General features: G+C 39.0%; 3 protein-coding genes across 4 annotated transcripts in view; 1 reads left to right on the forward strand and 2 right to left on the reverse strand.

Annotated features, from left to right (window-relative positions):
- Positions 1 to 590: 590 nt before the first annotated feature.
- Positions 591 to 7,145, reverse strand: slc2a6 (solute carrier family 2 member 6). Its single transcript, XM_055035043.1, has 8 exons — positions 6,607 to 7,145; positions 5,609 to 5,880; positions 4,963 to 5,059; positions 4,626 to 4,725; positions 4,181 to 4,374; positions 3,619 to 3,794; positions 3,254 to 3,525; positions 591 to 2,235 (listed from the first exon to the last, which is right to left on the reverse strand). Exons 1-8 carry the CDS (start codon positions 6,658 to 6,660, stop codon positions 1,907 to 1,909), a joined length of 1,494 nt encoding a protein of 497 aa, XP_054891018.1. The 5' UTR covers positions 6,661 to 7,145; the 3' UTR covers positions 591 to 1,906.
- A 2,108-nt stretch (positions 7,146 to 9,253) lies between these two features.
- On the forward strand, positions 9,254 to 24,908 carry clcn7 (chloride channel 7). 2 transcript variants are annotated; one of them, XM_055034946.1, is made up of 25 exons: positions 9,254 to 9,487; positions 10,688 to 10,765; positions 13,211 to 13,279; positions 13,828 to 13,893; positions 13,989 to 14,121; positions 14,388 to 14,497; positions 14,687 to 14,767; positions 14,912 to 14,974; positions 15,086 to 15,169; positions 15,295 to 15,388; positions 16,211 to 16,275; positions 16,397 to 16,513; positions 16,611 to 16,665; positions 17,736 to 17,796; positions 19,359 to 19,500; positions 19,892 to 19,985; positions 20,963 to 21,135; positions 21,456 to 21,507; positions 21,591 to 21,718; positions 22,238 to 22,323; positions 22,729 to 22,861; positions 23,045 to 23,104; positions 23,190 to 23,366; positions 23,443 to 23,523; positions 23,792 to 24,908. In XM_055034946.1, the coding sequence occupies exons 1-25, from the start codon at positions 9,374 to 9,376 to the stop codon at positions 23,876 to 23,878; spliced, it is 2,403 nt and encodes an 800-aa protein (XP_054890921.1). In that variant the 5' UTR covers positions 9,254 to 9,373; the 3' UTR covers positions 23,879 to 24,908. The 2 variants fall into 2 exon arrangements, with proteins under 2 accessions (XP_054890921.1, XP_054890922.1); XM_055034947.1 differs by lacking the exon at positions 10,688 to 10,765.
- LOC129363100 (protein shisa-8) overlaps positions 23,083 to 25,297 on the reverse strand; it is a 281,634-nt gene continuing 279,419 nt past the window's right edge. Inside the window, exon 6 of the transcript XR_008606295.1 lies at positions 23,083 to 23,092. The gene's annotated coding sequence lies outside the window, so the exon portion shown is untranslated. The remainder of the gene's footprint in view (positions 23,093 to 25,297) is intronic.

The following is a 25,297-nucleotide window of genomic DNA, read 5'->3' on the forward strand; positions in this document are numbered from 1 at the left end:
TTGCTTTACAGGATTCGTGGGGAAAAAAATGAATGCCAATGTCACTGTTGTAACCAGTTTAGCTTCTACTGGTCTGATGTTGAACCAACTCACTGGTTTTGTGACATATTTCAAAGAGGCTGACTTGAACCGGTGACCTTTAGAAGAGGGAAAAACGAAAAAAGTCTTACAGAAAGATCAGCTTTCTAACATCGCACACAGACCCAACAACCTTAAGGAATTCAAATGTGGTATTGCAACATGCGTATTTTCTGCGGGACCAGTTTTCAGATTTGCATGCAGTACTGGATGTAGATATTCCAGAAATATGTCCTGTTTATTCAATTAGAATGTGTTCTAAAAAAAAGATGCTGTAGTTGATTGATAACTTCCATCAGATATGATATGTTGTTGTTAGTGAATGTAATCTCTTAACATCTGGCTACTATAAACCAACTCTTGTTCAACACTGATCCCAAAATGTACTCTACAATTAAGCTTATGCAGAACAACTTGATGAAGCAATGCAAACATTGAAGAAATCTGGATTTGCTGCAGTTATTAAACAACGCACGGAAATACAGTTGAAATTAGATATTTACTTCACAGAATAACAATTTATATGACCATTTATTTTCTCATTTTAACATAAAAACTGATTAAACTGTTTTTTATCTTTCAACCAAACTTGGTATCACTTCATATCATGAGTACATATTCCGTCTTCGTTGTCTAAATGTTTACGGTAGCCATTTATAAACTATATCTTCATGCAAACAACATTTTCAACATTTACAAAGAACAGAAGCTGCTGTGATTGGCCAATATGATTATAATTCACAGAAGAGAAGTTATGAAGTGACTAGGCAGACCTGGCCGGCCCAGATGATCCGGTTTGGCTCAGTTGTTTAGACTTCCAACTTTCATGGTTGCAAATAAGTAGAACCATAATATAGTGCATTTTTTTCATTTGCTGCAGTTTTGTTTTTTCTGAAATATTTATACAGAGTTTTCTTTACAATTTTTATTAGTGTAGTTAAATAAAATCTACAGTCAACGTGATAATTGTTGCTCTGGCAAATTTACGTCACACCTCTCAAGTGTTATATGTAACAGTAATTAGCAGACAAAGGTAAAACTCTAGAGTAATGATGTAAAGGTGTAAAGGAATAGAAAGAAGTCAGTAATTTTCTTATGCAGCTCTCAGGCTGTATCTACTTCAGTTTTTATTTAGCTAACAAGGCCATGATTTTCTGTTTTTGGCCTGAGTCGATGTAACTGTTTAAATTCCCCTATAGAAATTAGATGTGTTGGTCCGGTACAAATGCTTTAATCTGTGTGAAAGAGCTTCATCATCGGGTTCTTGTTTGTTGTCCGTCATCGATCTGATCCGTCTCTTTGGGCCACAGTGAGGCCGAAACATTTTCATGCTCCTTGAACTTATTCACATTTTGCTTGCATTACTTACAACTCACAAGTTTGGCTTTGGTGGAATAGAGATGTGAAGAAAAAAAAAAGCTGTTTGTCACAAGCTACAGGTGACAAACATGTGGTGGACACAACGACTGAACAATCAGCGTAGAGAATGAAGGTTCTGTCAAGTTTTAAACTAATGAGAATGAATACATATTTAGTGCAGACTTTAATATTTTTATTTAATTTAAAACTAAATCCTGCACTATCTAGTGATGGTTTTTGACATTAAATCCCAGTAAAATGCACTGACGTTTGCGATTGTACAGTGATGAAATATGAAAAAGTTCAAGGGAGATGAATACCTCTGCAAGGATTTGTAGCAATGATTAGAAATGATATGTTAAAAACCCTAAAATTACTATCTTGGGTTCTTAATCTGAAATGAGCCACATTAAGCGTTTATTGCTTCACTTTCAGAGCGGTTCCTTTTGATCGGATTGCCCTCTTGTTTTCAGCTGGACACCACGCTGGGATGATTTTGCCTGATGGTGAACGTGCGTCCAGTCCTAAAATAGTTCTCTATTTCCTCCAGCGAGCGCTTGCGAGTCTCTGGGATGCACACGGCGTTGAACAGCAGGCAGAAGACGCACACCACCGTGAACATCAGGTAGGGCACGTACAGGCCGTAGGCGTCCACCAGGAGGGTGAAAGCGTGCGTGAGTGCGAAGGCCGTCACCCAGCTCACTGTGACACACAGGCCTGATGCCACGCCCCTGGCCACCAGTGGCAGCACCTCTGACATCAGCAGCCATGTGATTGGTCCCCATCCCATGGCGTATCCTAGGAGACAGCCAACAATGTGATGACAGAGCACAAAATATATGCACATAATGTTTTTTGTGTGTGTGTGTGTGTGCGTGTGTGTGTGTGTTGTTTCAATGAAATGGGTGTGACCACATGCTGAACAGTTTCTACCTGCCAGGGTTTAATGAGTTTGAGGTTATGAATGTAGACAAATAAACAGTGAACAGCCAGTTTAACCCGAGAAGCTAAATATAAAAGTGACAGTAAATGAGAAAAATGAACATGGTGGAGCAAGACATGCAGTCGCTAACATCGACTTGTGACTGAACACAAGCAACGCGTCTCACATGAGTGAAGGTCTCTGCAAAATAATCCCTTGTATTTTCTGTTTTTGTGTACTCCAAATACGACACATTTCAATCAGATCAGAAGGATGTTTGTGAGCATAAAGTTCCTGATGCAGCAACATTTCTATTAATATTGATTTACAAAAAATTTTTTTTTACTTTTTATATGTCTTTCCAAAGAGTTGCTTGCTTTATCTAAAACAACTCTTTGAATGTTTTTCCTGCTTGTTCATCTGCGATAATTAGCTGCACCTTTTCTCAGTGTCTGAGCCAAATGAATGACATTGTTTGGCTTTTTAGTGCCAAATGGTACAGTTACTTACAGTTTTTATAGAGTGACAGTATCCTCAGAGTTGTTTTGACAGTGATATTACTGTTGTATATTTGAATATCCCTGTCCTGTTCGTCCTGTCTGTTAAATTGGTTTTTAAACCTTGAGATTTTAAACTCACATTCAAGCTAGAAACTTTGTTTTCATTACATTTTTGTGGTATCTATTTGGCAATAGGTAGATTTCTAGTCTTGGGAACTTTCACCTGTGTTCTCAGCTGCCTTGCCTTCACACATTGCTTTATTTCAGACTTAAAAATATATGTATTAATTTTTATTCAAGCCTGAACATGGTTGCAGAAGTCAAATTGTGTCATATTTCAAGCTTGGCTCCTGTTTTTCTGTGATCTTAGAGAACGCCCGCTGTCGAAACTCACCGAATATAAACACCATTGTACAGATGAGCGGGACGAAGCTCAAAGCCGTTTCCTGGCTGGCCTGTAACGTGGTGCCCAGCTCGGAGTTTGGCGCCGTAATATTTATAGAAGGGCAAGGTGTGGTGTGGGAGATCATGGTCAGCGTCAGAGAGGACAGGAACATCAGCATGCTGGACGTGTACAGCAGGGCTTTACGTCCTGCCTTGTCCATCAGGCTGGCTGCCACGGCGACAGAGAGGAGGCGGACTGCACCCACGATGGCAGCATCGTACCTGAAGGCCGCAGAGTAGGACGGGATTCTGCTTTGAGTTGACAGAACAAAAGCAACATTTTTTAACAGATTTGTTGTTCTACGGTGTCCCAACCTGGGCTCCAGGGAGACTTTGCTCTTGGCAAAGATCGGCTCCAGGAAAACCAGAATCGGCGTGATTCCCGTCATCTGTTGCAGGAAACGCATCCCAACCGAGATCAGGATTGGCCGATAATAGGTGGGCTTGCCCAGCTGAGTCCAGGTGATTTTCACCTGTGTGTTAATGCTGTGCTGTGGAAACAAAACAAGACAAAAACACAGTTCACTTAAACTTGAGCTGGCAGTTTAGCTCAGACTAAATATTGAAACCTAAAGGATTTAAAACAAAATGTCGCATTTCCATATGTTCGACTTCAAATCTCAAGAAGCAGAACCAAAACAAAATTTAGTTTTTATGCACCACAAACCCGGTGTGACTACGCTGAAACGTAGATCCTCTAAATCAAGGCTAAAAACCCATCTGTTTACAGCTGCTTAAAAGAAAGAGGAACATTGATCAACACATTTGATGTGTATTTGCTTGACTTTGATGATGTAATGTAACACTGCTTGTCCACATGGTTTTTGAAATTCCTTGTTGCTGAAATATGCAACACAGAGAAACTTGACTTGTTCACCTGTATGGCGTTGAGCTCTATGCTCGTGTTGTAGTTGCTTCCCCTCAGCCAGCGGAGGGCTTTCTCCGCTTTCTGCTCTTGGCCGAGGGAGAGGAGTCTCCTGGGGGAGGAAGGCATGAACACCAGCAGGACGACCATCAGCACGGCGGGCACGGACCCCGCCACCGCCAGCCACCGCCACGGCACCACCAGGCCTGTGTGTGTCAACAAAAGCAACGCAGGGAGGAGCGACAAAAGCACATAGCAGACATAGCTTTCAGACATGTCACCGAAAGTGTCCCGGTGTGACTAAGCAAAAAAAAGAACAATAAAAAAAATGCATCTAGCATGACCTGTATTGTGTCTTGTTCAGATTTCAAATATGTCGTTCTTTTGATTGAAATCTCTTAATTGTTTAAAGCAGCTTAGTGTGGACAATGTGGGTTTATATACAGGCCTACGTTACCAAGGGCGTAGAGCGTCAGGGTGCCAAACACAGCTGTGATCTGGGGGCAGGAGCCCAGGGCCCCTCTGACTTTTTTGTGGGAGATCTCTGAGATGTAAACCTGTTGCATAAACACACAAAACACCTTATATGGTACAGCGCACCAGGCATTAATGTTTATTATTATTGTTATTCTGCAGTCGGTGTATAAACATTAAGATTTGAGATTTTCCACTTGGATCAGAAATCACTTCCTTCTGGTGTGGAAGGTGTTTGAGAGCTACAAGAACGAGCCAGAGTGTTGCGATGGTACTGGATCCGGTACCAGTAGGGAAACTGGAGGGACAGTTGAACCTACTGGAATTGAAGCGGCCGTCATGCCCCCGGCGACACCGGTCAAGAATCGGCCCCCGTGGAGCATCGACAAGTTCATGGCTCCTCCAATCAGCATGTATCTGAAAGACAAATGTACGACACCGTTGTTACTGAAACACAGCAGTCTCAGAATCTTACTCAGCTATAACTTTAACAGCTTTAACTGTTTGAATGTTGTAATTCGTAATAAGACCTTTCCACTGTTTGTTCAGGAGGATTATAATAATTCTCCATTTGGAATTTTACAATAAAATCTAAATACGTATATAGATATAGATAAAAAAATAAATCTTCTAAATTTTTTGCCGTTTTACATTGTTTCATTATCTGTCAACAGATCTTGATCTCATTTCCAATTAGAAACAAACTTCTAATTGGATTGGAAATTATTTTTAAATATATCAGGTGTACGACTAATTTTGGGATTTACTGTAATGTGAAAGAGAATCATCAATTTTCTCCAGGAAACAAAATACCAGGAGTCAGATCTGCACGATGGGCCAATGAAGGCCTTCTTACTGAAATGAATTGCTTGTAATCTCAAGTTCACTGTTCCTATTTTTATGCTCACTTCATAACAGACATAAAAGCTGCATGTCAGCAACTTTTGGTTTCACAGTCGGACCCACCCAGCGGTCGAGGGAACCGCTGACATCATGATGCTCATCTTCCGTCCAATCAGGTCGTTGAGCAACATCGCCCCGAGACCCCCGGCTGCTGCACCCAGGGAGTAGATGGACCCGAACCAGGCCGCCTGGTTCGGGTCCATCCGGAGTCCAGGGTCTGCGTCAGGACTTGTGAGCTTCGGCAGGACGGGGGACGGGTAGACCAGGGAGTAACCGAAGTTGAAGTTACCAAGAACTGCTGAGAACACGGCTAGATACAATCTGGAGTTACTGATCTGAAATAAAAGCAGGTGGAAAGGAAAAAAACCAACAAAAAAAAATTTAAAATTACATGGATCAATGCTAAACAGGCATGTTTTTTTTTCCTTTGGTTTTCTGTATTTTTGCACAATTCAAGCATAAAACTGTAACTACAGGGTGTCGTTAATAAAGTTGCTCTACAGTATCTATAAAATGTTAAAAACAATACCAGTTTGCAGCTTGTTCTTTGCTTTCCCTGAAAATCTAACGCTTGAAAAAAATGTTAAAATACACTTTTAGCCTTGTTTGTGTACTCTCTTTTGGAACCACTTCACTTCACAGTTTCCTATAGTTGATTTAGATCCCAGTAACTTTCATGTGTTTTTCAAGTTTCTACCACAAACTCCTTTTTGACAGAATTAATCGTTCATTATTGATTTCACAATTGGTGAAACAACCACTACGACCACTGCAAAGTACTTAGACCTTTACGAACCTATTTACATTCGTGTGAACTCATCAGTCTGACTTACTGGGTGATGTTTTATTTTCTTCCTATCTGTTTTTTTTTAATAGTCTGAAATGATGTCAGAACAACCTGACTTAAACCTGAAACATTAAAGTTGGAGGCTGTGTTGTTGCCTCACAATTCTTCAACCACTCAAGCAAAAAGTTGCAGAATTCACACAGCGACAGGTGAAGTTTGAAGCAAAGCATAACTCAAGTTATCGGAAGAAGAGTTGAAAATGAAAATGTCCAACCTGGGAGAGAGATGATGCAGTTCTTCGCAGCAAAGGGGTATTCTCGGAGTTCATCTTTGTCTCAGAACCAGCTTGATAGATTAAAATAAATAAATACTAAAAAGAAAAGTGACCGTTTGATTTCCCTTCCTGTGAGAAAATGAGCTATTGCATAACTTTATTTAAAAAAAACTAAGTTATACTGGATTTCCTGACACTCGCACAATATCCCTGTTGTGCGCTTGGAAACAACTTTAGAAAAACAATAGAAAGCAAAATAATAATGATAAAAAGATAATATGTCCCTCCTGAAGCGCTTTAATTCTTTTTGTGATTCTCCTGCAGATCATAAATCACTCAGTCTAACGGAGAGATCACAGCTGGTCAAAACAAAACTGAAAGTAAAAAAAAAAGAATTAAATCTGTTTATGTAGGATTTTTAGAAGGGAAGCTGAACTGACCACACTCTTGCTCTTCTTCTGCAGTGAAAAGAAAAAACAAATAAAAAAAATGCGCAAAATATTACTGTTTAAAGCTGTCACCTGAAAGCATTTCATACGTATTGCACAGACTCAATAAATTAAAGAGCAAAATCCTCTACTTCCACTTTGCGCATATAGATCAAGTCACGTCAGTGATCATAGGCAGGAAGCAGAAGGGCGAGATCAGCCATGTGATTACCGGATTGGGCCATTCAGAAAGAAAGCAGAAGAAGAAGAGTTCAGGATCCTCCTCTAACCGAATGAGAGGAGGAACAAGGAAAGTACAGGCTGTTTCAGCCACGACCCACATATCATGAGGTTAAAAACCGCATCACAAAACAAACTGAGCGTTTGGCAAAATGATTCACTTTATCAACATTATACTCTGTTGCAAAATAGCTTGAGCTGCGGTCAGACTGGATGGAGAAGGTGCATCTTCCACTGTATTTAGATATTCACTTTAAAAGTGTGTGCCACACTTTTCAGATCTCAAACTTAAACCTCACAGTTATGAACAGCTTTGTGTTGGTTAATCAAAAGACAGAATTGCTGTGAAATACACAGAGAGTTTTGAATTTAACGGGATGGAAACAGAAAAAACTTTTTTTTTTCTACAAATATGAATAGCTTTGAATTGGATTTTTGAGCCAAATTTACACCATGAATTATAGTTTATATCACATAAAGTCACATAACCAGATAAACAGTTTAAATACTAGTTCTCATTTACAATTTTAAGGGAAAACCTACTATTGCCAAAAGCAGCAAACTCCAGATTTTATCATATTATATTTTTATTAACTAAATTGCTGACATACGTCCTGATATTTCCCAAATGAGGAAATGTTAACTGTGGTGTGGCTGATTTCACTTGTGTTTCCCCTTCTTGATTGCAAAGAAGGTGGAGATACGATTGTCAGACAGTGTTGCACAATCTTGAAAAATCATTCATATCGTAATGTAATTAATCTGACTGGTTGCTGCATGTCGACTAGAAGTAATTGTGAAACCAAAACTAGTCAGAAAACGTAAACACTGCAAAATTTCACAAGTTAGCTGCAGTCAGAACCTAATAGATTCTATTCTAAATTGCTGACTTTTTAAAAGTATCTACTATACAAGTGGAGAATCAGAATATATGAAGGAAATGTCTTACAGAAAGCAAGCTCGCCTTACAACTGTGAATATTTGATTGTAGATTTTATTGGGTTTTTCAAACATTTTTCTTTCTTTTATTGTTCATTCATCTTGAAAGAAAGACAAACTGACTGCTGTTTTGCACTTAGGCTGTCCAGTTAAAGCGCACAAAGGACCCTTTGTTGTGCTATAAAACAACAAAACAATTCTCCTCTAAGCCAAAGGGGGGAAAAAAACTTTAATTGTTGTACAGGGATGTCTTGTTGGGTGCTTTAAAATTGCATTTGATGTGAACTGTGCTGGACAAACTAGCTGAACTGAATTAGTCCCATGCCTACTCATATACACATGCAAAGTCGGTTTATTGAACAGAAGAGCTACAGTAACATAGCTAGAAGTTATAGAAGAAATGTACACAGAAAACTAAAGTATTTGGGAAACAAACATAAATGCAAGACTGTAACAAAGACGTTAAAGGCCGGATTTGAAAAAAATAAAATAAATAAATAACGATACGATACTTTCCATATATTGTTTTATATTGTCCATGGATCTTGGACCTGAGATATGCAGACTTTAGTCCAGTAATAATAGTAATAATAATATTATGCAATAAAACTGATATCCAAATTTATTAATCAAATTTAGATATGTAATCTGTGTTTTTCTGCCCTTGTTTATTTTGGTAAAAAAAAAAAAAAAAAAAAAAAGATGAAGAAGAAGAAAGACAAGTCCTGAATTAAAAAAGCAGGTGACTTACTTTATTGCTACCTATGTATCTATCTCTGATTGGCTGAACCCAAATGCAGTCCAATGTGGCTAAAATTAATACTAGAAGACAAATGTCCCACTTATTTAAACCACTAATTATTTCCATTTGTATTAGATTTATTAAAAATATATGAATAGTTATTCATAAGAAAAAAAAATTCACTATGTTTGGCCCTCAAGACACAACTAGACCAACTTTCAACGGTCGCCTTTGTCCTAACACTACAGTTCCCGGCATGCAACGCAGAAAATAAAAACAACATTTATTTTTGACCCTGCACGCGATCCTTACGGCGCATCACGAGTTACGGGAGTGATCATGAGAAGACGGAAAAGTGTCAGCTAGCCCCGGTAGAGCGTCTGTTTACATTCCCAGCGGCGAGCCGCCAGAGTCCAACATGGCGAACATCACCAAGAAAGTGTCCTGGTCCAGCCGAGACGACGAGTCCGGGGCGGCCGGGGAGGAAACCCCGTTGCTGAACGGCTCCGGCCAGTCCAGACCCCTCAGACAGGTACAGCTAGCCGGCGGCTAACGGCTGCTAACGGCTGTAAGCTGCTTCAGCTGCAAAGTCAAGTGTTGACGAGCACTTTAAGATTCTCTTGAAGCCTGTTTTGACCGCTGCACGGGGGAAATGTTTGCTAGCAGGAAATGGAATGCAACAGCAAGAAACCTGTTTTGTGACGCGTTATGGCTTTGGTTGCATTTGGAGGCAATAGCAAGCAACAATAAGCTAGAAACTAAGCAGATTAGCGCCAATTAAGTTATGTTATTACGGTGCATAATTAGATGTAGTTACCAGGAAGTGGCCCATATGACAGGGTCTAGAAATGTTTGTCCTTGCTATTGCCCCTATACTAAGACAGTTTAATGAAAATAAATGGTTGAAACATGAAAGTCACTAATATTAGTCATATCAATCCTAATAAAACATTTAGGCTATTAGACCTGCTGTATGTTGATAGATAATAACTTTTACTGTAGCCAGTTCCAGTATCTAAATGCAATGGTTGACAAGTCATAAAAAGCATTTAATAATCACCAAAAAGTCAATTTATTTCAGTGGTCCACTTTAAATTCACATATAGTTTATTTACACACAGTTTTAATTTACCACGGCATTTGTTTCTGTTCATTGAGAACTATGGCTGCTGTTTCTAGGTGTGTTAATGTAAAGTTTAGTGGAAGAAAAACATTAAAAACACAATCAGTGATCATCATTGTTTTTGTAAAAAAAAAAAATAAATACTTGTATCAGAAACTGTTTTAACTTAAAAGCCACTTTTAAGTTAAAAGTAAATTTTATATTTTAATTAGATATTAAAGTTTTAAGTGCTGATGCTAAATTAAGTTGAGCTTAACATCTCAGTGCCGAGTGCAAATACTGTATGGTACATGAATAGAATCAGGTTTTACACATTTTTACCACACTTTTTCCTTCCACTTAACTTTCCACGGAGCTTCATGGCTGCGCCTTTGTGCACAATGGGCTTCTCTAGCAGTGTGCATCGTCATTCTTGAGGGTGTCAACAACTGTCCTCCGTGTTCAATGAATCTATATCATTCATTAATTAGAAATTTTTTAAAATTGTACTACTGAAATAGAGAAACGTTTAAACAGTGTTCTAACTTAGCCAGCTGTATGTTGTCACTTCAGTTTCAAATTCACACACAACACCATCACTCTTTCTGTTGCTGTATGTGGTGTGTGTAGATGTCAAGCGGAAGCACTGTATTTCAGATAGGCAGACTGAGCACGGTGGATTTGGACGAGGAGATAACCACGGAAGAGGTAAAGTCTGAGATCCGGTCGCCATTACTTTTTTTCCCTTCTCCGTGTCTGTCGTTCCCACTCATCAAGTCCTGGCTTCATCTTTGCCACCTAAGAAAAAACTGATTGCGGTGTTAAGTAGGGAGCTCAGATAAATGGTGCACTTCACACAGATTATTGTTGGTCTCAGCTGCTGGTTGGACTGAAACCTGGAACAGCTGACACCGTGGCAGCCCAGTGACGAATGAGTCATCCTGCGCGCTTGAAGGGCACATGTCTGATGGTTTCCACTGTGGAGCTCCTTGAGTGCTGAGTTAATGCAAGGCATGTGTTTCTTACTGTGACCACCCAGAGATCCAGCAGATAAAGCCACTGAAATGGTCACTTCAATCAAGATCCAGCTGGAAAAAAGAAAAAAAAATTATCCCTCATTTTTAATCTAACTGGTCACACATTATGTCTAAGCATTTCAAGCTCATTTTAGATAGTTTTATGTCGCAAGTTTTTCCTGTTGGCTTTGTATGGTGGCCCAGAGGGGTCAAACTAAGTAAATAAAGAACGGGTTCGTTATGTTGAGAAAGCTAGAGCTGTCGACTTCGCATAAATTCTGTTGTGGTTGTTTCATTTGTTGACTTTTCTTGGCCATTGTAGTTTTGCTTTTTTGTTAAATTTCCAAAGGTGATTTTTTTCTTTTCTAACATCATATCAGGCAACTGATTATTTTTATTATTTTTTTTAATCCGTTTGTATTTTTTCTCTTTTCGTATTCACGTCTTTCAATAAAAATCCTCCTTCATAGATGTTTTGAAACTTGTAGTTCATTGGATTAACTCTGATTTCAAGACGTTTGCCAACAATTCTCAATTCAAAATGTTTTATTGACGTAGAGGTAAAAAGTTGAAAAGGATAAAAACAGAGCATCTTTATTGAACTTTGTTCATCCTTCCTGTTAGCTTTTGAAAGTGTTGCTCTCTCTTGCTGTTTGCAGCCTGAAATTATTCTATCTACTGGAAAATGCTCAGTTCACATCTAGAAACAAATTCTTGATGCGTCTGAGTCCACTTGGCCTCACCATGCACACAGCTGCAGTAAAGCTTCTTTCGGCATTACCCCAGTCTATAAAAAACGAGAGGAAGCAGATGAAACATCACCCAGCTGTCAGAAAGAGAGAAGTTATAGATCAGACGAATCTAAAAAGATTTGTACTATCAGTGTCCTCTTGGTCTCGATTTGCTCCAGCTACAGAAGATATGGAAGTGGTTACTGATGGAGTTTGTTCCAGTTTAGTCATTATTAATAAGTGTAGGAATTAAACAAATACATTGACGATACTGATTGAATTGTAAGAGGAATTGATTTTAGGTGCTTTAACATCTTTGAGGAAAGTTCTTGATGTCGTCTTTGGCCGTCTCTGACACAAACATGTCCGGTTGAATTCCTTGCAACTCACATGAGACTTGAAATCTTTACAATGTAATGGCTGCTTTTCCAGCTCGCCACCATGACATCACCTGTTGTGATGTCATCAATCCAAGTAAACACTACGTAGAACTAGCGACGCTTTCTCTCTTTATTTTGTGAGGTTCTGCAGCGGAAATCCACTCCGTGTAACCAAAAGCTGCTCTTATTGTCTGGGCACATTTTTTAGGAGAAAAAAAAATATGCCACTGGATATTCTCTTTAAACATTAAATGATTTATTTTGAAGTGATGTCTAACAAAGAGTTAAATTATTCCGTAAATGCAAACAACATGAACATTTTCCACTAAAAGTCTGTGTTTGGCTTGACAAGAGAGGAGGGGAAAAACAAAAACCGATCAGGGATCAATCAGCAGTCACAGGACGGGTTATTAGTTTTTCTTTCACTATTAGATGCCGTTCATTTTTCTGGCTGAATGTGACTCCAAGCATGTGATGTGCTTCACTGTAAACAAAACATTATTTCCAGTGTGTTTTGTTTGTCTCCACTGTTCCTGTGAATGAAACCTTTGACCTGTTTGCTGAGGCCTGAGGGGCCAGCATGCCTATGCATTTTAAATCTACATATAGCTGTGACTGGCTTGTTCACATGCATGCAAGTTTCATTTAACAAATCAGCATTTCCTCCTTTTCAAAACCCATATATATGGATGCAACTGGAGATCCAACATGGCTGTATAAATCCTCTCTTGCTCGCATAGCTTTTATGATGTCTGAATATTTTCACACCAGACAGTTTGGAGGAAATGCTGCTTTTTGCACCGTCATCTTTACAGTTTTCGTTGGCAGTATTTTCTACTAGAAATGACTTTTAAATGTTTAATTTGTCTGTTTTGTTTGTCTATGATGTGTTTTTTTTGTCTCGCAGCTTTTCTGTGTAGGATATTCAATGTCAATATTTCAGCTCTTGGTTCTGTGTTCCCTTCAAAAGGTCAGAGGTCAGTGTAGATCTGATGACCTCTTTGTTTTTTTATTTCCCACATCCAGCCGGATTTGGTGAGAGGGCGACCCAAAGAGATCCCTCACAATGAGAAGCTGCTGTCACTTAAGTTTGAGGTAAAACAAAACACAACAATGCACTGGTTGTGTTTTGATGGCTGACATCAGTTTCTGGGTTTTATTTTATTTTTTTGAGCTCTAATCTGCCTGACCTGACCTATTTCAGATTTCCTTTCACTTGTCTAAAATTTGAAAAATTTGACATAAATTGACATAAATGGAGAAATGTGCTGCAAGTCTACGAATATATTGCTTTTTTTGTTTTTAATAGAAACTCAAGAGCATAGACAATCTTTTCTGTTTATATATCAAAGCATATACAGTATTAATGAATATGGCTTTAGAGCTGCTTTTAGTATGAAGGGGGTTTTGTGAATAAAATTGATTGATATTATTGAGAACAAATGATAATTTTTAATAGTTTATTCTTGTAAATAATTGCAAAAACCATGTCCTGTTTTCCTTCAACTTTCATACAAAATCCCAGTAAAACATTAAACTGTGATTTAAAATGTAGTTTTGGAAGCCATGCAAGGAGAAATTTGCACATCATTGTGTGCTTCATTGGGTTAAATTTGACTTTCTATTGCTTTCTCTATTTTTAGAGTCTCGACTATGATAACATTGAAAACCAGCTGTTTCTGGAGGAGGAGCGGAGGATGAGCTTCATGGTGAATGCAGAAGAATGGTTTTCTCTGCATGCTTGTTTCATCTCTGGTGTAATGCCTCTGGTTCGTGACTTCTGCTTTCTCTTTCTCGCCGTCAGTCTTTTCGCTGTCTGGAGATCAGCCGCTGGGTGATCTGCGGCCTGATCGGCTTCCTGACGGGCCTCATCGCCTGCTTTATAGACATCGTGGTGGAACAGCTGGCTGGACTCAAATACAAATTGATTAAAGAAAGTATCCTGACGACTTAGTTCAGAAGAAGGGTGATGAGAAGGGAAGTAGCTAAATGGAGAAGTACGATGAACATTTTTATGCCATTTTTGTTTCCACTTCACCCTTTTGTTTATAATTCACGGTCGGTTGTGTTATGAATTTAATTTTATCCCTTCTGTAGTGAAACTGAAATGATTTTTTCATGTTTTTGGTGTTTTTTTTTCACTCTGATAATGTGTTGTCAATTAAAGCCAGCTTTTAGTTTCCTTGACTCGGAACCTTTACAGATATTGTGAAGTTTACAGAAGCAGGTGGACTGTCCATCTCCCTCCTCCTCTGGGCTGCCCTGAACTCATTCTGTGTCATGTGGGGGGCCATCATAGTCGCCTTCATTGAGGTAAAGCAGAAAATTATTCAGAGTTCAGAAGTAATTGAGATGTCTTATTGGATTCCTGAAGAGTGAAAATTAGCTTGAAGAAGTGCGTTTAAGAACATGCTGACAAGGGGAACCAAATCCTTTTTTTTTTTTTTTTTTTGTGGAAACTATATTTTCAAGTTGTACCTCATAGCTTTCTGTGTTTTGCAGCCCATCGCAGCAGGAAGTGGGATTCCTCAGATAAAATGTTTCCTAAATGGAGTCAAGATTCCCAGGGTGGTACGGCTCAAGGTACGAACACCAGAAACACACACTGCACTTATTGGTTGGAGTAAGAGGGCAATGTGTTTTAATGTGTTTTTTTGTTTGTTTGTTTGTTTGTTTGTTTGTTTGTTTGTTTTTGTGTTTTTTCGGGGTGTTGTTTGGGTTCTGCAGACTTTGGTGGTAAAAGTGGTCGGTGTAATCTTCTCCGTGGTCGGTGGCCTGGCAGTAGGGAAGGTAAACAGCTTGAGTCTTTCTTATTTCTTAAATATTTAGACTTGTTAATGTCTTTTTTTTACATAATCTAATGCTGTTTCTCTGTCCTGCTGTTTACCCACAATCCTCTAGGAAGGCCCAATGATCCATTCTGGTGCCGTTTTAGCAGCTGGCGTCTCACAGGGCAGAAGCACTTCATTAAAAAGAGACTTTAAGGTCAGGACTTGTGGGATTCTCCAAGCTAATCCATTGTAGTTTTGGAAAACACACCTTTTCTATTCAGTTTAATTGGTCTCATGAACATCCTAGTTGATTTCTGATGGGCGTCTTTGCACTTGTAGATATTTGAATATTTCCGGAGAGACACAGAAAAAAGGGATTTTGTTTCCGCCGGAGCTGCTGCTGGAGTTTCTGCTGCGTTTGGAGCCCCAGTTGGTAAAAAAAAAAAATACACATACTTTCTAATTAATCAGCTTTTCTCTCATTTGCTGTTATGAGTTAGAAAATAAGCTCCTGGTGTCTCCTTGATTTCCTTCCCCTCTTTTCTTGTGTTGTTTTGTCCTTTCTTGCTTCTTTTCTTTTTCTCCTTTTCTTTGTTTTCCTTAAATCTTTTCTTTTTTGGGGCCTTCTTTCCATTTCACTTTTCTTTCCTTATGTACTTCATCCCTTACTTCATTGTCCCCCAACTTTCCTCCTTTCATTCTTTATTTTACCCCACCTACATTTCTTTTCTTTTTTTTATGTCTAGCCCTTTTGTCCTGCCTCTCCTGTCTTTCCTTATTTGTTAGCTTGGTTTTTTTTTCATTCTTTCTCCTGCCTCCTGTTTTTCCTTCCCATACTTCTCCTTTAGTGATGTATATTTCACTTCATGTATATTTTGTCAGGATTTCTCAGTCTGCCTTGAAACATTTGCTTGTGCTGTATAGCCAAAATATGCTATCGATAAATACCCACATATTTAAGTAATTCAGTTCAAAAAGTGACATTTCTTATACGTTGATTTATTTTATGTTTAGCTCACTGATTGTGCGTCATTAATACAGAAACATTCATATAAATGCTTCGCCAGTCAGGTATACAATTACTTTCCATCATCATGTGTAAAATATTGTTTTACTTGATGGCCCCTCACAGAGTAAAACCAGCCATTAGATGCCTGAAACCTTTAGGCTAATATATTGAGTGTGTTGTATGGGACAAATGGTTTATTTATAGAGCTGATGTCATTTGACTGATTCCTCTGTTTCCCTTCAACAGGCGGCGTTTTGTTCTCTCTGGAGGAAGGAGCCTCTTTCTGGAACCAGATGTTGACATGGAGGATTGTAAGTCATGTGGTCGCTACACGTAGTTCCTATGATGCTTTTGAATAAATCACATCACCAGAAAGTAAAAAAAAAAGTAAAAAATCTCCTTGGTTGGTGACGTCCTTCCTTTTGCCTGCAGTTTTTTGCCTCCATGATCTCCACCTTCACGCTGAACTTCTTCCTCAGTATCTATCACAACAAACCAGGAGACCTTTCCAATCCAGGTCTCATCAATTTTGGACGCTTTGAGAGCGAAGTGAGAAACTTTAATACTTTACTGTATTTTTTATTTATTTATTTTTCGCTTTGTGCAAGTTTAAGTGTAAAATATTAAAACATTGTCTTGTTCACAGGCGATGGAGTATAACCTCTATGAGATCCCTTTGTTTATTGCTATGGGAGCCATAGGTGAGAAATGTTTGACGTTTCTGCCACTATGTGGGATTTTTAATAGCTTGATGGTGAATGTAAATACTGAACCCAACAGCATGAAGGTTTTATCTAAATGGTTTTTGACCCACCAGTGCCTTTTTCTACCTGAAGAAAAGCAAAATTACAAAAAAGAAAGATGCACAGGCTTGTCTGATTCCTTATCTGATTTTTAGATATTTTATTGTTTTTTGTTTTTTTTATGAACCCTAACGTAATACACAAGAATAACATTCAGAATATTCATCACTAGCTTTGCTGATGAAAGGTTATTTACTTATAAGTAATTTTAAGGTAATGTTGCGCCTTTTGCACAGGAAAAAGTGCAACGTGAAACAGTTTTTTGCTATTATCCACTGCAGGTCTGTCTTTCTTGAGTTGTGTCTGCACTTCATAGAAAACATGCTTTCCTTTTAAAACTCTTAAAAGAATGCTTTGGGAAATCTTAAATCGCTTTAAAATGATCAGAAATCAAATTTAGGTAATAAATTGACAAGAAAAATCAAGTTCGGAGTCTTTGTAATCAATTCCCAACCTTCTGTTTAATCTTAATCCAGTGAAAAATCAAATTTTATCCCCAACACCTACTAATAACAGGCTCTGAAAGTGGTTTAGTCGTCCACAACCTGGTGGTAAAGTTCTGGTGCATTCACTGATCAGGAGCGGGTTGGGTTTTTGAGCTTCTGACTGGCAGATCACCCGACTGGTGATCGACTGATTTAAATGTTGAGTCCAATGCTTGTCAGAAAATCGGCATAAAGACATTTTGATCAATAATCAGCTGGATTGATTTGAAAACTTTTTTAGTAATTTGCATTAAAAGAAATGTGTTTGTGACAAGAGGTAATTAATATTCTGAATAGTGGAGCAAGGAGGTGGAAGTGTGATGATATGGGGTTGTATTAAAACGAACTAAGGGAAAATTACTTTTGCTTATATTACTGTTGCATGAAAATCAACCAGAATAGTGACAACTCTAAATCTATCGGTTTCGTCTTAGATTTTAAAATAACAAACCCAGTTAAACCTTTTGCTCCTTTGTCGTCCAGGTGGAGGTTTGGGAGCTTTCTTTAACTTTCTCAACTACTGGCTGACCATCTTCAGGATCAGGTATGGATCGCAGCATCAATCGGGATAACGCGTGCATGCTGGGAGGTTCGGTTGCATTGTTTTAAAAAGAAGGGCGTGGGTTAAAGACGAGGACGTTTTGAATAGAGGACTTAGAAGAGCTGCTCAGAATATCAACAACATCTTGTGACTGAAGCGAGTCACAAATAAAGTGTTCAAGCGACTACAAGCTCCCAGTAAAACTCTTTCCTGGTCCAAAACTGGACGGTTTAACAAGCTGAAGGATTTATCAGCTTAGAAGGATTTAAATAATTGCAAATGAATTGATTGTGAAAATGATGGCAGAGGCTGATTTTCTGTACTTTTGCCTTTGTGATTTTTTTGTGGAATTGGGGGTTTTAGTGAAAACCAGTTATTTAACAAACATAAAAAAGGACAATGAATTCATTAAATTGATGCAGATCTTAGTTTTAATCCACAAAAAAACCTTCCATAGCATCTATATAATGTAAATATACATTTTTTTGTCTTCATGTCGATTATGGTTTATATATTTAAATGACACTAAGGGGGTTTGTGTCTGTTTCATAAAACCCAGCTGCCTGAGTAAACCAGTTCAACATCAGTGGCTAATTTTTAACATTTTGGACATTTTAAATCTAAATGCGTCAACACAGTAATTTATCACAGGATACAGTATTCACATGGTGTGGAGCTGCTTGGACTGTGATGGGCCTCGAATGATTACTGTTAGTCTTTGAAGATAAGGAAGTGGAAATGTGGTTAAGTCATTTAAAAAACTACAACTGAACTGTTCAATTTATAAAATGGTGTATGTCAGCATAAAGCCTTCAAACTGAGACGAAAATAATGGACGACTCACTGGACTTTGAAATCTGTGCATCTACCAAATTGAGAAAAATAATCGCAAGTTCTGACTATTTTGGACTTCTCAGTCCCCTGATATTATCTATTTGTGGGTGCAACAGTTTTCCGTTTAATAAAAACATAAGCACAATTAGGCAGACTTTTCAGAAAATTTGATCTATGCAAGAAAAAATGGGAAAGAAAATGTGATATTTCTATCATAACTTTAAAACATTTATTCAGTGTCCAAGGGAATCTGGTGGAGCACAAAATGTTGTAGAAATAACCCTTAGTTGTCAGTAATTGTTCAAATGCAATGTCCTCTGTTGCAAAAAGAATATAATGTTTCCATTTTACTCTCAAATAAAGTTGGAGAAGTGATATTCAGTTCACTGTTGCTCAATGAAGCAGAAATTCAAATATAATTTATCAATTGTCAATAGTGTCTTTGTTCTGTGTTGTTCCTGTAATGAGTGATTGATTATATATATATTTTTTAACCTGACTGGGTTAACCTGTTTCTAAAAATAGCCTCTCCTCTCTGACACAGTGACTGTAAGGAAGTGAGTTTGTATCTAATTGACATTCCAGTGGATGCTCTGCCAGATCGCCTCCAGTCAAACTGCAGCCCAGCTTTTGTTTCTCCTGTCAGCTCCTCCTGACCCGGGAAAGTCCAAACTGGTGTGGGAACATTTCTAGAAGCCCGATTTACGTTTTGATTTCTGCGTCTCTGTCAGGTACGTCCATCGGCCATGTTTGCAAGTGATGGAGGCCATGCTGGTCGCCGCAGTGACCGCGACGGTGGCTTTCATCATGATCTACTTCTCCACCGACTGTCAGCCTCTGGGTCCAGACCACAGCGAGGAGTACCCACTGCAGGTACACACACACACACACACACACACACACACACACACACACACAACCCTGCTTCAGCTTCCTGAAGATTTAAGAACATTCATTTCTGCACCGTCTGACGTCGGTTAAGATGAGATTTGCTCCTGTCATAGTGAATCTCTGCGGTTTCCCTTTTTGCCAGTTTCATTTCATTAAACTTCATCGGCGGTGTTGTTACAAGAGCAACGTTGGAGAAGGAACTGAAGAGTAAAGAGTTTTTCTCACATCAAATTAACTGTTTGATGTGGTAGATGTCTCAGCGATTTATAAATGTGGAGATTTAAAGCCGTTTCCTCCCCTCATTTCCCTATTTATTTTAAATGTTTTCCCGATAAATTTTTTTCTACTTCAATTCCTTCATTTTCTTGTCCAGTTGTTCTGTGCAGATGGGGAATATAACTCCATGGCCACAGCCTTCTTCAACACTCCTGAGAGAAGCGTGCGGAGTCTCTTCCACAATCCAACAGGTAAAAAACGCACCAGCTCGCTGCAGTAACTGCAGTACTGTAACATGGTTTCTCTTTTAGCTTTTACGTTAGTTGTTGTTGAGGTGAAGTCTAATCTATATATGATTACACAGCGTTCAGCAGACTGCTGGTATGTGCGTCTACCATAAGGGGCAGGTATGTGGGGTGTGCATACAGATCAGGTTCTTCCACTTGAGCTGCGGATCTGTGCAGCTCCTCCAGAGTTAGCATGTGGCTCTTGGCTGCTTCTCTGGTTATCACTCTCCTGGCTCGTCTAGCTTTTTTTACGCAGGCGGCCAATTGTGTGTTAGGGTTTACAGTTCTTCCATCAATCGAACAGTTCTCCATGAGATGTTTGCTCCTGGGTAAAGGGGCTACGTACAAATGCATGCCACACTTTTCAGATTTTTATATATAAAAATATATATATACATATATACGTATATATATTTACCTTGCATAATTTTTTTTATCCTTAAAAATCATCCACTACTTTTGTTGGTCACATAAACTCTTGATAAAAATTCAATGTTATCAGTTGCATTGAGACGCTGTGGATCCTCTGCAGAGCAAAACCTTCAGTTAGATTCACTGACGTTAAAGTTGAATTGATTTTCATGTCTATAATTTGAGTCAATGTGTTTTTTTTCTTCCCTTTTGTAGCAATTAAATTTAAGTTTTGTGATGTTTCATTGAGTTGTCTTAAATTATTTTGACTCCTCTCTGTGAATGTTGAATAATGCAGTGGTGTGAATAATAATGATAAAAACGTCAAGCCTTAAATATTTGTTGAACCATGCAGTATATAAATGATGCAGCATGAAAACGGTGTTTTCTATCCAAGTGGTCCAAGTCAGAAAAACTGATCAAAATTCCCATGAGACTTTATGAATCATCATATAAAACAACTGTTCCTTCTATCTGGATTGTTTTTGTGCTATTTCAAAGCTTTGCCTCCTGGTTTCTTGGCTTTGAAGGAACCTACAACTCTCTGACGCTGGGTTTCTTCACTGTGACCTACTTCTTCCTGGCGTGTTGGACCTACGGCTTGGCGGTGTCTGCCGGGGTGTTCATCCCATCTCTCCTGATCGGAGCGGCCTGGGGGAGGCTGTGTGGAATACTGCTGGCCTCCACTACGTCCACCGCCTCAGTTAGTGCTCAACACACCTCCTCTTTGTCTGCTGGAACAGTTAAAGCACAGCTTTTCTATTGGCAGCCATATTTATTGCCCCCTCTGAAGATGTGCAAAAACCATTAATCTTTCCTACTATCACAAACGTATAGTTTGCTAAGTTTTACTGGGACTTTTTGATGGCCTCTGCTTGTATCAAAGGTTGAATAAGTGAGGGGGGGAAACACTATTCTATAAATAAAATATGTTTATTTTACACATCTTTACCACAGATGCTGCTGAGTCACTAGAGGAGGAGGCTTGACTTGCTTCCTTGTTTTTTGTTTGTGTCTTTTCAGATGTGGGCTGACCCTGGTAAATACGCCCTGATTGGAGCTGCTGCTCAGTTGGGTGAGAGACTCGAGCGTTTTGTTTAGTTCTCCTTCTTCACAAATGAAATGAGTTGAAATGTAGTAACACGCTGCCGCCTGCAGGTGGCATCGTGAGAATGACCCTCAGCTTGACGGTCATCATGATGGAGGCCACGGGCAACGTCACGTACGGCCTTCCCATCATGCTTGTACTCATGACAGCCAAGATAGTCGGAGACTACTTCCAGGAAGTAAGGAAGGGACGCACGCTGGCATCCGACTAAAAGCTCAAATCAATAGTTTTCTAATTCCAGGCGAGGCAGCGGGGGGTATTATGATTGTCCTGAGTAAAATTTGGACTGCATTTTAAACAGAAAATCCATGGTTGTTTGTAATTAAACACATCAATTTTGCCATTTATTTATTTTCACGCAAAAAAAAACTTTGTGAACACAGTTACAGGTTCCATCTCTTCCATGTTTTTTCCCCTCAGTCACTGTGTTTTTCAGTATAGAAACAAATGCAAAAGTCTCCATTTCTCTGTCTAGAAGGGAAAGACGTAATACTTTCCCTTTAGCCAGCTGACCAGCCATGTGCAGCAACAATTGGGGAAGAGATTCTCACACCACGACTAAAAATAATGAGAAATGTGCTATGTTTGTCATATTCTCTGTCTGCTTGTGCTTTTTAAAGCAAATTCTTAGCTGGAAGCTTTCATGGCGCCTTTTTCTGCTACCGCAAACTACTCAAGTGTGTTTCAAAACTTTCAGGGTTTATATGACCTCCACATCAAGCTGGGAAGCGTTCCCTTCCTGCACTGGGAGGCGCCTGCCACCTCCCACTGGCTCACCGCCAGGTAGGTCCTGTCTGACTTCTTGAAGGCTTGTTAACACATTGCTAATGAATGACTCTTCACTGATCTGTTACACATCGAAGCATGCGAGGTTTTCTCATCCTCCCTCCTTTTTATTCACGCTGCCTTGCAAATATTTTCATTCCTTCACGCCAAAACTTTGCGATTTTTCCCTCCACGTTTTGTTCCCTCCACGTTTTGTTACTTTTATGCCATTTTCTGTTTGTATGTCGCCAAAAAATGATAAACAATAAAGTTTGAGGTTGCGGCGTGACTGAATAAAAACAGTTCCGAATGGACGAATGCTTTGGCTTACACTGTATATTCTTTTCATTCTTTTCTCAGAGGAGCCTTTGTGCTCTTCTCCTAATTTGTTTGTCTTTCTGTGTCCACCCCCTTCACACCCAGGGAGGTGATGAGCTCACCGGTCACCTGCCTGAACAGAATAGAGAAGGTCGGAAGGATCGTCGACACGCTCAGCAACACTTCCACCAATCACAACGGCTTCCCCGTCGTCGTGCAGGTTTCTGGTGACGACGAGGTATTGCTTGATTCATTTTGTTCAAAACAACTTGCGGGGGTTAAGGCTGTTTCTTTTGTACATTTCTGACATGTCACAGGTCTGCTATTTCATTCAGAAATATGTTAAGTCTTAACTTTCAGTTGTTGAAACCATCAGAAACCCTGAGATGCTAAATTCTAAGTTACAAATTGTGTCTTTCAGCCGGCTAAACTCTGCGGTCTCATACTCCGCTCTCAGCTCATCGTTCTCCTCAAGCACAAGGTAAAAGTCAGAGACGCATGTCGCTGTGCAGAGAATAAGGCGGAAGAGGTCCTTTAAATTTCCTGTGATTCGTCTTTTGTGTCAGGTGTTTGTGGAGCTCGCCCGCTCCCGGCTCACTCAGAGGAAGCTCCAGCTCAAGGATTTCAGGGACGCCTACCCCAGGTTTCCCCCGATCCAGAGCATCCACGTCTCTCAGGACGAGAGAGAGTGCATGATGGACCTCACCGAGTTCATGAACCCAACTCCCTACACCGTTCCACAGGCGAGAAACACACCTCCCTTACGTGTGCGTTTTATGCACGAAATATGAATCCTAACTTGAAATCCTTCATTTGCAGGATACGTCACTTCCTCGCGTGTTCAAGCTGTTCAGAGCGCTCGGACTCAGACATCTAGTGGTGGTGGATGACGACAACAGAGTAAGTGTGTTGGTTATTTTAATGTGAACCTTTTCACATCAGCATTTTATCAGGATTTTAGAGCAACTCAAAGAATAAATGACTTTGGAACAGAAGAGAAATCAAGATTTTTAAAGACTTTATGTACATGTTAAAAAGTAGTATTCATGCTTTTGTGCTAAACACAGGAAACCATGTCTTCACTACGTTTCTCTGTCACATTAAATTGCATTTCAGTTGCTGAGATCAGTCGTTCAGATCTAACGTCTTGATTTTTATTGCTTCACAGGTGGTCGGACTGGTGACCCGGAAGGACCTGGCCAGGTATCACATGGGTAAACACGGACTGGAGGAGCTCCATTTGGCTCAGACATAGCACACACACACACACTGATGGACATGAACACACCTGAAGCCTCAGAGGCCACCAGCCTACCTGCACGCCTGAGGGATGTGTTGTTCTTCAGCACAGCAAAATGACCGTGGTTTGTATTTAAGACTCTTAAGATGATTCACTTGTTTGTGGTTAGATTTATTTCCTTTTACCTAATTTTCTGAACTTAAATCATCCTTTCTTTTATTATGCCGGGTAGCTCCAGAACAACCGGATCACTTCAAATTGAAGCTGTTTGTATAAAAGGCTTTATTTCTATTCCCCTCTGCTGAAATGTAACCAAACCTGATTTAGATTCAGATTTAGTTTGGCTAAAGGGGTCAATCATGAATCCGGTTTCTCTCTGTCTTGTTTTTCACTCCATCACTTTAACATTGAAGGATTTCCTGCTGTTGAATCCCAGAGTTGAAATCCTTTATTTAAATTTTTTTTTTGTTTGTTTGTTTAAATTCAGATTACAGATCCTGAGTGATGTATTGCGTGTTTTGAGCGAACGATGTTATTTATTCATGTCAGAGATCTGTTTTAACTTAAAGACAATACTCCGGGCTCGTGCAAAGTCCAAGGCCTTATACCTTTATGTCCCATTATTGCCTCTTTTTCTGTCTGACATGCACAGATTGCATTACTACTGAGAGCGAAAGCTAAACTCGTCTTCGTTAAATCATCTCTGAAGGTTTGCACTTTCACCTTTCTTCTGTGAAAGACATTTTAGTATGACGATCTGCATCATGAAGCTTTATGTGAATGTTGTTTGGAAGAATATTGTCAAAACCAGAAAATTCAATGTTTGATTGTATTTTATTTTTATGTCAGTTTGTGCATTTCCTTTCAGTATTAGCATTTTGCTGTAAAACCACTTTGTTTTTTCTTCAATGTATAGAACATGAAAATGTTTACTGAGCTCTATTTTATAACTACTAAAACAATGACTTTTGTGAGGTAATAAAGTTGGAATACTTTTATTGGAGACAATAAATGATAATCATTCTTGTAAATACGAAAAGTGAAATGGAGATATTAATGGCGTTTGTGAAGAATCATCTATTTCTGCTTACGTGTTCAGATTTATTTTAATCCCTCATCAATCCACCAGAGGGCGCACAAGAGCCACATGTCTTATGAGAAACAACTAAAGATTTTTCCATAGTTTGCTGAAGCTTAAGGTTATTTAATCTTTTTTGACTTTTTTTTTTTTTTTCAAAATGAAAACATGACCATAAACGTTAAATGTAATTCTCAATAACAAACTTAATAATATCATATTGTGCTTTAAAGCAGGTGAGATTCCAAAATTTAGATGGTTGAGCTACTACATCAAACAGCTTGTTTATATTAAAATTTTCACCAAACATGAATGAATGAATTAATACAATAAAATGCCTAACTGGGATCAACCCC

This window comes from Poeciliopsis prolifica, unplaced genomic scaffold, assembly GCF_027474105.1.
Source record: "Poeciliopsis prolifica strain line A6 unplaced genomic scaffold, Auburn_PproV2 SCAFFOLD010, whole genome shotgun sequence".
In the NCBI taxonomy this organism is placed as follows: domain Eukaryota; kingdom Metazoa; phylum Chordata; class Actinopteri; order Cyprinodontiformes; family Poeciliidae; genus Poeciliopsis; species Poeciliopsis prolifica.